A 13,744-nucleotide genomic window follows, 5' to 3' on the forward strand; every position below is an offset into this window, starting at 1 on the left:
TCCCTCACTTAAAGGGGAGATGTCTTCTCATTGGAAATAAAAGTCTTAAAACAAATACGCCCAAGGAAGCTAGACCTAGTACAGATCGATTTAAGAAGGTAATTATTGTCTACTATGCAACAACACATGCCAAAATATGACTGACAAAAGCAGCAGCAACAAGAGGGACTTGCCATTAAAAAGAGTGAGAGTTGGCATTAACATGGGGAAAGTCTTTATTGCTAACATATTAGATTTAGGTGGTGTCTGGTTATGAATTGGAACCTGGAGCTTCATTTCAAAAAGCGTACACAAGTACAGATAGTTTAATGCAATAGAAGATATAACTCTGTGTTGTACAATGACAAAAAATGTATCAGTCAGTACCAGTGGGCTAAAAAGCTATGCTAAGACTTAAGAACTGCAGAAACGGTTTCGATCCTGTGTGTTGCATGTATTTTAAGACTACTGTACTGCTAATGTTTGCACTCTGTCTGTACACTGAACAGTTCAAGCTTTCCTGTAACTCCACACTGCTACCCTACTTAAACGTAGACATGGACAAACTGTTCAAGCCTATGTGTAGATTTAGGTAATGGTACTTGACTGAGTCTTGAGTTAAAGTGGTTTCTTTTTACGGTGGCCTAGTTTAAGAGCAGTCGGGTGATGTTAGTATTCATGTCCCCATCCTGGGAGAGGAAAGCCTGCTGAGAAAGAGGGATGGGGGGGGGTGGAGGCCAAGGCAGGGGTGAGAGTCTCTTGGTCATGTCCCTGCAGCGTATGACCAAATGAAGAGAAGGTATTTATTCTGACACCATATCAGGAGACGCAGCGCTGCTGTTGAATGTACAGTAGGTGTCAACAGGATAGAGCTGGAATGCAGATGAGGAGGACAGGACACATATTTGCATTTATGCACGTTGACTTAAGTGTGGATATAGAAGGAGGAATAGAGTCATGGTAAAGGAATTTAACATCAGCCAGAGGGCCATCTAACTGCAGCTGTGTGTCAGAGTTCAGAGTCTGGAGTTTTTTAAAAGATGCGGGACAGAAAGGTCCCACAGAGGACATCCTCTTTTGGTTAGATGGTTTGACCTTGCAGGGATAAAACCTTCAAAATGTGTTTGTTCAGGAAGGAAAGAACTCCAAACTGAATTAGCATACACCTAAAACATTTTCTTTAATGGCACAGAAAATCAGTACCAGAGAGACTTTTTCCATCAAGGGGTGGGAAATTTGGGTACTACCATTCAAATACAAACAGAGGCATAAATAAGCTTACCGGTATTAATTTTAGGCTTTTTGATTCATCAATAGCAATAAATCACATTCAAGTAATGTAAAACACTGGTTAACAAGTAGACTACTGCTTTGTTCCATTTTTAGTGAGTTCTACCATTTTGATTCGAATTTCTCAACAAAATTGTCATGTACAACAGTATAATTAGTGAGGAGCAAGAGTATCAAAGCTATAAGAAAGAAATCCATCAGCCCATAGTGTTTAAGGAGAACTAGACTACAGAAGTAGGAATAGAAAAGTTTCCTTGTATGAATTCATGTTTCTTTATTTTCTTCATCAGTGTCTGTTCATATAGGACAGGCCAACGTAGTCTGTCTTTTTAATCAATTTTGGGGCATCTGTTCACTATAAACTCTGAATCAAATGCTGTTTCATTTCCTTTGTTGTCCTCAATAAAGTGTATACAGAGAGACAGGGAAAAGAAGGGAAAGTGTGTCAGAGAGAGACGTGAGAGAAAATAACACAAAAATTAATGAGGTTTTCTATGATAAGGCAGCATTTCAGAGTCCTTTGACAGTTCGTGCCAGTCTTTTTCCACCCAACTGTCCTTAGAGGCCCTGCAAATTGGATTCACTAGGTCCAGAGTTTGATGAAAACATCTCTGAAGATAGACACGAAAAGCCATCCCTTCCATCCCATATAAATCTCTTTAGGAAATGACAAGAGACTGTACTGATGTGCTTTGTTTACACGCATGGACTTGTCCCTCAATTCGAACACAGATTGTTTTGTCAGAGCAAATTATTCCTTTAACCTCTTGAAACCCTGCATGCACATATGAAGACATCACATTTGGACTTTTTTTTAACAAGAAAGTAATTAATTCAGATTTTTTTTAGATAAATGATCAGAATTTTCTTTGAAGTTTAAGTAATTTTCTTGAAATGTTGGGTAAATTGCAAAAATTTTCATGACATTTTTGGGGGATATTTTTGTATATTTTGGAGTGTTTGAATTGGAAGTTTATAGGTATTAGATATTTTCAAGGGAATTTGCAAGATTTATTTGTAAATATTTGGGAATTTGATTGGAAATTTTGGGTAAAGGAATATATTTTGACATTTTCCTAAATTTTCATGGAAATTTACTGAGTTTGTTTTGGAAAATTTCCATGGATTTTTGGGGAATCTATTTGTAAATACTTGGGATTTTTTTGGAAACTTGCATTGAAATTTTTGAGAATTTGCTTGCTATTTATTATGTGTAGCACTTAGAGTCCAAGACATAAAATTGGGGGGAATTTAGGGGAATATTTGTTTAAATCTGTAGGCTTTTTCAGAAAATTTGACTGAAACATTTGGGACATATTTTAGGATTTTTTTGGTGGAATCAAAATAATGTTTGGAATTTTCACAGACTTTTTTTGCAGTGTCTTGGAAATGTTGGGAAATTTGTGGGGATTTTTAGGTTTTGGAAATCTCTAGTCATTTTAAGAGAAATTCTCCCAAGACCTCCAGAACTTTTAATGGAAGTTTATTTCTGGCTTTAATGGACTCTTGTGGTTCCTCATCAGAAAATTGACACAATTTTTTGCATGTTAAAACATTTTTTTTGGTAAAAACGACTCACTACAAGTTAAGAAATGATCATTTTGTTTTGTGTTATACTTATCAGGTCTCACTCGTTGCAATTAAGTGGGTGAAAATAAAAGTGCATTGCAAACATAAGCTTGGGCCTCAGGAGGTTAAAGTTGGTCACTGCTCCAACAACTCCACTCCTACCATTAAAAAAAAACAACCAGAGAGACAAGTTCATACGGTTGTAACAGGGTTTGGTGTTCTCCTTTGTCTTGTCAAGTTATTCTGCTTTGTCTGTATTTAGTTCAGCCATGCCCTTAGTTTAAAAAAAGGTGTTGAGCATCCATGCTTGCAAACAAAGCTAATACTAAAACTTTGGATTAACCTGTGTGGTTACTCTCTTGACACTGCAGAAGGAGTGTCTACCATGCTAATAAAGTCAAGAAAAGAAGGGTTCAGGCATAAGCACATTGAAATGACATTCAGTACACTCATGTTCTGATGATAACCAAACTTTTCAGAGAGGGAGAGGCAATGCAGGCAGGAAAGTCTGGGAGAAAAACACAGAGAAAGTCTGGCTGTTTTCCCTTATGGGAATTACAAAATAAGTAAACAATCTCAAAAATGTCTCTGAGTAGTTTTGGGCATTTGAAAGCTGCTCATTATGCACTTAAGGCTCTGTATGGCATTGAAATAAACCTAAAATATGAAGAGTCCTCTTCTATTTAAAGTAAACTGAATTTCAGACCTTGTGATCACACTATTGAGCAAGAATGGTTAGTTTCAATGATTGTGTCATAGAGACCATGAAAAATAAACACATTATCTTGCAGCACACATTCTTGCAACTGGAACAGTCAGAAAGTGAACCCTGTACGTAAAATTGACATGATGACAGTTTTTCCATCACCTCTGTTTACCTCTTTTTTGTGTTTGAAACAGATTACCAGAGGCTGATGACGGTGGCAGAGAGCATCACAGCCTTAATGTTCCCTTTCCAGTGGCAGCACGTGTACGTTCCCATTCTGCCCGCCTCCCTCCTCCACTTCCTGGACGCTCCTGTGCCGTACCTCATGGGCCTTCACTCCAACGGACAAGATGACCGCACCAAGTTAGAGCTTCCACAGGAGGTACAGAAACAGAAACTGAAGCTTCTTATTATGACTTTAATTGAATAATAATGTTGTGCTAAATGGCTTTTAAATTCACAGGTCATAGATGTACCGAGAGAATTGAAAACTGTACATCTTGTTTGTGTGGACCTTTTAAACAGATCAAATCAATCCTCTCCTCCTTGTAATGCCATGTACTAGTTTGCTGCTTCTTTCTCTCAGTGTAAATATTTCATTTTGAGATATTTTTTTGGATTTTGGGGAATGAATTCTTCCTTGTCCTTAACATTCTTTTGCTTCAGCAACACAAACAAACAGGCAGGTTTATTTTGGTCAGACTGCAGAAGGAAGGTCTTTGCTGTACTGCAGAAACATGCCACAGAGGACAGTTTTTCTTTTTCTACTTCCTCTCAAGGCAGCATTTTTAGGTTTTTTGAATCGCCTTTTTATTCATTTATTTAACCAGCACAGTGCCTCTACTCTGAAGACGTTTACTCAGATCAGTCACTTATACAAAAGGGGTTTCGTGCTGTCAGACTTTACAGGTACTCTTCATTTCTCATTAAAATGTGCTCTATTAGCTTTGTGTCCTAAGGTCTCTCTCAGTTTGTTAGCCTTAGTGCAGGCGGTATTGGATTGTAATGATTTTTTCATCAATATAAAGAATAGAAAAGTACAGAGGTTTAAAAATTATACAACCTCAGTCGCATTTTAAATAGAGAGAGGCAGTTACTTTGATGTTGTGTGTCTGCAAATGCTGACATTTTCCAAGTCCTTTTAGGCATCCCATAAATATGCAAAAGTGTAAGTCTTTTTAACAGAAAGCAGAGGAGGTGACATCAGATAAGACACCGATACATTTGTGTTATTTTGACAATGTGCAGAAGTTTTCTTGGTTTTTGGTTATCAAAAACAAGAATTTCACAGCACTGGGTGCCTCGGACCTCCATTGTTGTTGCAATCGCAATGAAATAGATATTACTACAGTTTGATCTCTACAAGTATCCAACTGAGGCTTAAAATGTTGGTATTGCAACGGTCCTTTGTGTAGTGTAATACTTTTTCATGCTTGTTTTCTTGTCTTTTGTCATATTCCAGGCCAACTTGTGTTTTGTGGACATCGACAACCACTTCATTGAACTGCCAGAGGAGCTGCCGCAGTTTCCAAACAAACTGGAGTTCATTCAGGAGATTTCAGAGGTGCTCATGTCGTTCGGCGTTTCTCCAGAGGGAAATATTCACTCCAGCGACAGTCAGGCCAAGTATCGGTTCAGATCTGTCGATATGGTTTCTGATAAACGTAACGGTAACCTTGCCTCGCCCCTCAACTCCTACCTGCTGAGGGAGAATGAAACCATCGCCAGACTGCAGGCGCTGGTCAAGAGGACAGGTGTCAGTCTGGAGAAGGTGAGGAATTATCAAAAAATAATGAAGTGCATGAATGAAAATTAGTTAAATTTTAAATAAAATATGCTTTATAACTATTGATAAAATTATACTTGATGATACTTAACATGTTAAGAAAGGCAAGACCTCACGGTTTGTCATATCCATTTATGATTGATAACTCATTATTAGCTGGACATCACAGTCATACTAACTTGTAGCCTAAAATCTTTCACCAAAAGGCATGTGTTAGACTCAGTGGTCAAGTAGAGGAAAGTTCTTTGGTCTGATGAGACCAAAATGGTTCATTTTTGGCCATCAGTCAAGATGCTATATTTGGTAGACACTAAACACTGCACATCACCAAAAACCACTGTGAAGCACGCCGATGGCAGCGTCATGCTGTGGGGATGCTTCTTGGCCGCCTGACCTAGAATGCTTGTAAAGGTGGAGGGTTAAACAAATGTGGCAAAATACAGGAAAATCTTATTCAGTCTGCAAGAGATTTAAGTGACCATGTGCTTTGGAGAAGATTTATTTTCCAGCAAGACAATGACCTGAACCATACAGCGAAAGCTACACAGAAATGGTTTAAAGACAGCAAGGTGAATGTTCTGGTGTCAAAGCCCAGACCTCAATCCAAAAGAGTATGTGACTGGACTAAAAACGACTGTTCACACTTGATCCTCATGCAAACTTACAGAGCTTGAACATTTTCCTAAAGAAGAATGGAGTAAAATTGCAGTTTCCAGATGTTCAAACCTGACTGAGACCTATCCACACAGACTCTGTGCTTTATTTGTAATAAGGGATATTAAACTTACAGGTTAGTCCAGTGGTTAAGCTTTGATTTAAAATTTGATTGTTAAGATCAACAGGATTTTATTTACTCCTTACAGACATATTTTTGTATATTAAATACTATGATGTGAGGGGATACACTTTATTGTCTCCTGGGGAAAATAGGTCTTGCACTCTAATTGCTGCAAACATACAGCTGCCATCACAGCAATAAATGAGAACAATAGAGGCAACATCAACAATCCATGTGTACACAGTCGCACATAACAATGAAAAACCACAAACAAATGCACATTTCCCATACCGCACAAGATCTGCATGGAAATATTAATATCAATCAGGAGTTACAATGAGAAAATAAGAGAAAACAATATGAGAAAAAAGAGAAAAAAGACGAGAGCAAGATGACATTGTGATGTAACTACACAACCCATATGGCCTTGTTTGATTCCAGCCATGTTTGTGTTTTGAGCATCATCTCTGTAGAACAGACAGCTGCAACCTAAATGAACGTTTGAAGAGCTTTTACTGTATCAGATCTAATAATTATCTCTAGTTGCCTTCAAAATGCACACCTGGTAGATGACAGAAACCGTTTGCAGATACTCACATTAACAGATGCTTTACTCTCTCATTTACATTTACTTTGAGTGTCTCATAAACAGTTGTTAAAAGTCTGATGAAAAACTATTTCTGCAGACTGAGAGATGGGTGAATGAGCTGCTAATTAGAGAGAGTCTGTGTGTGCAGCCTAATCAGCTTATGTACTATTGGGCTGCATTAGCTTTTCAAGAACGGATTAGCTCTTTGTCTGTGTAGTGTCCTAGCTTTGAGGTCTGACCTCACTTGCTGTTGTTCTTATCTAAAGTTGCTTCTGTTAAAGCTCACACTGTACACTTTCACGTGCATCCAGAGGTGGGCCTGCTCTGTGTTTTTCTAGCCTTCTGAGTGGTGGCATCTGTCCTGATGTGCTAAAAAAAGAAACTGCTGCTAAGGGTGATAAATCAAGCTGCTGTCCTTGACTTCCTTTCCCATAACCCCTTGCTTCATCAACAGCTTGTGATAACCTTTAGATTAGATAACATGAAAAACACACTGCCGTGTTTCTTTTGTTTGTCTCATAAGCTTGTCTATTTTCTCTCTCCTCATTATTTCCTCTGTGTTTGGGCGTGCACTAATGAACACCAGCTGGAGGTGAGAGAGGATGCTAGCAGCAATAAAGACACACGGTTCCAGTGTGATGAGGAGGAGCTAAAGATGCACCAGCTCAACATCCAGGTGCGCGAGGTTTTTGCCAACAGATTCACACAGATGTTTGCAGATTACGAGGTGTTTGTCATCCAGCCAAGCCAGGACAAAGAGTCCTGGTTCACCAATCGAGACCAGATGCAGAACTTTGACAAGGTAAAGAGTTTTGGAAAGTTTGTTTTTTAGAGTAGCTGTGAAGGATTTCATTGCTCAAAAGTGCATCACATGACATTTAAATCTTTAAATTGTATTTTTGCAGGCCTCCTTCCTCTCAGACCAGCCTGAGCCCTACTTGCCCTTCCTGTCACGATTCCTGGAGACGCAGATGTTCGCCTCCTTCATCGACAGTAAGATCCTCTGCCATGATGATGAGGAGAAGGAACACACGCTGCGGGTGTTCGACTCCCGTGTGGAAAAGATCCGCATGCTGAATGTCCGTACGCCCACGCTGCGTACCTCCATGTACCAGAAATGCACAAACATTGAAGAAGCAGGTAGGTTGTGAAAATCCTTGAATCCTTGTGGATTACTGAAAAAAGTTTTTTTTTAAGTTGGAGAAGTTTTGAGCTGTTGCCCAGCTCATCTGTATCAAAACTACCCCAGCTCTCTGGCCCTCTCTTTCTCTTAGGTTAAACACCTCTCATCCAGAGGAAAACTCTGTGATTGTGGTTTACAGAGACAATTCCACACATTTTAGTTTGTCAACAGCACTCTAACTTTAACTTGACATTTGTTTGAAGTTCTCACCCTGTGTAAACCACAACATTTGCACTTGAAATCAATGTACTTACAGAAGCAGCTTGAAAATCCTTTAATTTGAATTCCAAATCAGTGTGGATTTAAAAGTGTGAGCCATAGTTAACTGTCTGGTTATTGCTGTCTTCTTTGCAGACAACCTGATTTTAAAGCGATATGAAAAAGCTGACTTTGACGCTCCTGGACCTCATGTCATTGGGCTCGAAGACACTGAACTTCGTAATATTTGCTCTTACCTTCAGCATCCCCTGGGTGGCAGCTCTCTGAATGAGTGTGCGATGCATTTACTCATAGAGGAAAGACTCCATTTATAATGACTTAAACCTTTTCTATTGGGATGCACAATATTGGATTTTTGATATATGATATGCTGATATTCTCAGTGGTGCTGATACCAATAGCAATACAGGTATGTCTCAAAAATTAGAATACCATGAAAGAGTTCAATATTTTTTGTCACTCTTTTCTGAAAGTGAAACCCATATATTATAAAGACTCATTACACATAGAGTGAAATATTTCAAGCCTTTATTTCTTGAAATGTTGATGATTATGGTTTATGGATAAGAAAACCCAAAATTCAGTGTCTCAAAAAATTAGAATATTACATAAGATCAATAAATAAAGGGATATTTTAAACAGAATTGTCAGGCTTCTGAGAAGTATGTTGATTTTTATGCACTCAATACTTGGTTGGACCTCCTTTTGCATGAATTACTGCATCAATGTAGCGTGGCATGGAGGCAATCAGCCTGTGGCACTGCTCAGGTGTAATGGAAGCCCAGGTTGCTTTGATAGCGGCCTTCAGGTCGTCTGCATTGTTGGGTCTGGTTTCTCTCATCTTCCTCTTGACAATATCCCATAGATTCTCTATGGGGTTCAGGTCAGGCCAGTTTGCTGGCCAGTCAAGCACAGTAACACCATGGTCATTGAACCAGCTTTTGGTACCTTTGGCAGTGTGGTCAGGTGCCGAGTCCTGCTGGAAAATGAAATCGGCATCTCCATTAAGCTTGTCAGCAGAGGGAAGCATGAAGTGCTCTAAAATGTCCTGGTAGATGGCTGCATTGACTGTGGACTTCAGAAAACACAGTGGTCCAACACCAGCAGATGCCATGGCAGCCCAAATCATCACTGACTGTGGAAATTTCACACTGGACTTCAAGCAACGTGGATTCTGTGCCTCTCCACTCTTCCTCCAGACTCTGGGACCTTGAATATATTATATTGTGTATATGTATACTATGTATACTATGTGTAATGAGGCTATATAATATATGGGTTTCACTTTCAGAAAAGAGTGACAAAAAATATTGAACTTTTTCACGATTTTTTGAGACATACCTGTATATATACATACCTCTTTTATTGTAAAGAAGACCAAGTCTTTCTTGTACAGAATTTACCTGTAAGTATTACTTTAACAGTATTTTTAGCTATATTTAGAAACAGATATAATACAAGACAAACATTTGAGTCTACCATAAATTATAGATAGGGCTGAATATTTCACACAGGCTCAATACAGTGTCATTTTTGAGAGCTACAAACAACACAGTGAAGACAATGAGCTCTTTAGTGCACAAACTACGAAGTTAGCCTTTATTTGAGAATACAAGAGTGATACAAAATGTTAGAGAGAATAATAAGATATGAGGATAACGAAGCTTAAACAAACCTATTCCTGTACACTGTCCATATCTATGGCTTTTATATGAGTTGCATATATCAGCAGAAATTTTTCTGTCTGTCAGTACTGATAATGATCTTGATTTCATGCTGGTAATATTGTGCATCCCTACTTTTTAACTCGGAACACGCTATGTGAGTGTTTCTGGAAATGCTAAACATGATGGAAAATACTTGCAAATGAAGAGTCATCTATGAGATCCTTTATGCATCGCATACATGTTAGTTTCTTCAGCTGCAGCTTCAGATTGTAGATCTATATTCTTACCAATTAAAGCACTTTTCTGATCTTTGAATCGGTGAGCTCATAATAAGTCGGTGTATGGGTTATAAGGAACTCTTTTCAATGAATCAATACTGTGTTCCTGTCACAGCTTCTGACAGTGTGAGTATAAGTAAACATCTTATTTTTACATGTAGCACATTTTTTCATCTTTTAACTCAGATTGATTTTACACCTCTAATCTCAAAGATGCTTCTGATAATAGAACCCACATGTACGTGGGTTGGCTGATAATAAGGCATCTGAAAATCACTGTCTAAAGCTGCATTCAGTGATGATTCTGCAGTGTCAACTAAAAAGAATAAAGGAAACAAAGAGCTTCTATTCTGAGCCATTTTCCTGACACTTCCTTTGGTTCTTTGGGTGTATGGGAAGATTCTTTTTCTTCATTGGTCTATTTTCCATGGCAGACATAAGCAGCTGTTAATTGTGTTTCATCTTTTTGATGCAATAAGCTAAAGAAAATGTGTGTGATGGCTTTGGGAGTCTTCTCTAGCTGATCTTATTGCTGATTTTGAGCTTTGCCAAGGAGGCTTAGTCATTTTTCTCTTGACAATGAAAGAACAATTATTTGAACAAACGAACAAAAGGAAAATGATGAATGTGTGCTGTCATCTAAATCACCTCCCACGTCTCCTCTGCAGAGAAAGCCATTGAGATGAGGGTTGCAAAGATCGATCACACAGCCCTGCACCCCCATCTGCTGGACATGAAGATCGGTCAGGGCCGCTATGAACAGGGCTTCTTCCCTCGACTGCAGTCTGATGTGCTTTCAACCGGGCCAACCAGCAACAAGTGATTATAACTGTTATATAAAACTGCCACATCTTACTTTAAAGGATGTTTTTTTTATAACGTTTCTCTGTAAAGGTGGGTAAAGGCATGCTGATTTGTGTTACAGGTGGACCAAGAGAAGCGCCCCTGCCCAGTGGAGGAGACGGGATCGGCAGAAGCAACATGCTGAGCACCTTTATTTAGACAATGACCAGAGAGAGGTGAGACATTACAGCACCATTTTCAACTGTCAGCATGTTTTCTCACACACTGCTTTAGCCTCTTATTTTCTAATTTTGCATGACGTGTTGTCTGTTTGCCTTATTCTGACATCATCTTCTCTGCTTGACTCTCTTCCTCCTCACACTTGTGGTCACGTGTCTTTTTTTTTTTTTTTTCCTTCTCTGCTTCTCTTACACTCACGCTCACTCACTCTCAGCATGTAGAGTGCTTGTTTCCGGAGCTGCAGCTCCTGCTGTTTCTTGACTACTACTGGCTCTCACAGTCCTACAAGCCCTGTCTAAAGTCCGTCTCTGTGGACGTGGTATGTTTCAGATATCTGTGAGGCACTAAGCCCTTACATTTGGACCACATGGCCTGATTTTCCATGTGGTCTCTACCTCCTTTTGCCTCCTTCCTCCTACCTCCACCAGCTGAGCTTTATCTTACTCACCTGATAGGTCTGAACTGGAAAGAAGTTCCCTTAATGCTTCTCCAGTACATGGAAATATTGATATTGAAGTCAAATACATGTGCATAAGTGCAAGCTAAATTTTTATTTTATTTTATTTTTACATTTTATTTTTGTAAGTTAACTCTTTCTTAGGGCTGATATCTGAAGGCTGATTATATGATACAGTTGCACAGATATAGCCCAGCTTTTTTGATGTCATAAGTCTAAGCTGTAAATGAAAATCAGTATCTTCACTCTGATTGGCCCTCATTCATCAAACCTGTACAGAAACCAGTGCAGATTTAGGTGTAGAAATTGTCTTACAATAAGGTCCATGTGTGAATTGTGAAACATGCATATCTGGCCAATCACAGCAGTCATTGAGCGATCATTGTTAAATAAGACGGCTGAAAAGAATCGACATTTAAATATCAGCCCCTTGGTATTCACAGTTCAGCCGACCTTGACCCCAGAGTTTACAACATGGAGATTTGTAATATGGCAAAGATACGTGCTGCCTTTATTATGGGTTTCAGTGTCCAAGTAAGAGAAGTAAAGGGTAATTACATATTTGTTGTTTTTTTCAGCCTAAATAGTGATATAGAAGTGAATCAGAAACACTGTGTGGAAAGAAATCAGCTATTGCGGAAAACTAACTCTAGCTGATAGTAGAATATTTAATTTGTACATCCGTGATAAATAACTTGTGTACGATATTATCGTAATTCTTCATGTTTAGACTTCAATTTAATCAATATTCTTTAAATTGGATTCTAAAAAACAGCAGCTCTTAAGATGGGGACAACAAAGCGCCTTTTAACTTTTAAAAGAAGCAGCATGCAAACAGAAGGAGGCCAGTCTAAAACGGTCCCAGACCAAGAAAAGAGTGGCAATAATATCTTAGTTTCAGTTATGATTATTAATGAAGCCTAATGTTAAGTGTCAGACAGTGATTTACTGGTTTATAGTGCAGTCAAACTGCTCTCTGTTTTCTAGTCATGAGAGAGTAAGATGAGAATGACAAATGAACAAATGAAGCATTGTTAAAATTTCTATTTTTAATCTGTATAGATGTCTTGCCAAACATATCAGTCGTAATTCTTACATTTTAAAGCAGCGGATGACTCCTGTCTCTTAACCTGCAGCCTCCAACCATGCATCCACACGTAATTACGTGCACAGTTGTGGATTTAATTGATTATTTTGAGTCTTCAAATATACCGATTGATTATGATCCAATGAAAAGTTATTTTTGTGTTTGTTTATGGTTAGCTCTTAAACACACATGCCAGGTTTACACAGTGAAATAGTTCGGATTAAATCACTCAGGAAGAGTTCTGTTAAACCCTTCACCAAATCACAGTGGTCTAAAATATTTCCTAAATGTTTAATTTTCTTTTTAATTTCCTAAACACTTAATTTTCTCATTTCTGCCACGAATAACTGCTGTTTTTCTGATTCAATCTCCTGTGATATTCTCAAAGTAATATTGAAGTGTACAACAGAACTTTGAAAATTACTAATGTCTGATTTCTTTTAGATAAATTGATAATGAAACATACGACAAGGAAATCAGCTAAAAGCCTGTCCTGCTCATCATCATTTCAAAAGCAGTATTGTTCACACAGATTATAAGAGCTTTGGCATTATGTTAAATACATTTTGAAATTCATATTTAATCTAACACTGCCACATTCACACTGTAAAACAAGTCCACACTGAGTTGAAAACGTGCACACATGACCTCAGACCTGGTGTGGGATTTGAGCGTATCCTATGCTCACATCCAGATTGATAAATGCAGATCCATGTGGAAATGACAATACACACAAATTTCATTCTTGATAAATGAGGGCCATTAAGAGCAAAAGAAAATAAGTGCAGCAGCCCTTTATGAAGAAGTCCTCCATTACTGCAGAACAAACTTTGAACACTTGTAGTTATATCTCTTCCTTGTTTCTCTGTGGTATCCCTCACCAGTGACGTGATCCATGATAGTCACCTTTTCTCTGCATGTTTACTGACTGAACTCTCTCTCTCTGTTATTAGAAATACATCCAGGAAGCCAGAAACCTGGGGACAACCATCAGACAGCCCAAATTATCCAACCTGTCACCTTCAGTCATCGCTCAGACTAACTGGAAATTTGTTGAAGGATTGCTAAAAGAATGCAGGAACAAGGTTTGTATAACGTTGAAATTGATGCTTTATAGGAGATGGAGTAGCATC

The 13,744-nt window shown here is 38.5% G+C and overlaps 1 protein-coding gene across 2 annotated transcripts in view; it reads left to right on the plus strand.

Annotated features, from left to right (window-relative positions):
• Positions 1 to 13,744, plus strand: part of dennd5a (DENN/MADD domain containing 5A) — a 46,217-nt gene that overhangs the window by 18,883 nt on the left and 13,590 nt on the right. For both annotated transcript variants that reach the window (XM_041811682.1, XM_041811759.1), the window contains 7 exons: positions 3,739 to 3,926; positions 5,007 to 5,315; positions 7,284 to 7,499; positions 7,603 to 7,837; positions 10,713 to 10,863; positions 10,970 to 11,063; positions 13,565 to 13,696. In XM_041811682.1, coding sequence (XP_041667616.1) covers positions 3,739 to 3,926; positions 5,007 to 5,315; positions 7,284 to 7,499; positions 7,603 to 7,837; positions 10,713 to 10,863; positions 10,970 to 11,063; positions 13,565 to 13,696 — 1,325 coding nt within the window. The remainder of the gene's footprint in view (positions 1 to 3,738; positions 3,927 to 5,006; positions 5,316 to 7,283; positions 7,500 to 7,602; positions 7,838 to 10,712; positions 10,864 to 10,969; positions 11,064 to 13,564; positions 13,697 to 13,744) is intronic.

Source organism: Cheilinus undulatus, linkage group 1, assembly GCF_018320785.1.
Source record: "Cheilinus undulatus linkage group 1, ASM1832078v1, whole genome shotgun sequence".
In the NCBI taxonomy this organism is placed as follows: domain Eukaryota; kingdom Metazoa; phylum Chordata; class Actinopteri; order Labriformes; family Labridae; genus Cheilinus; species Cheilinus undulatus.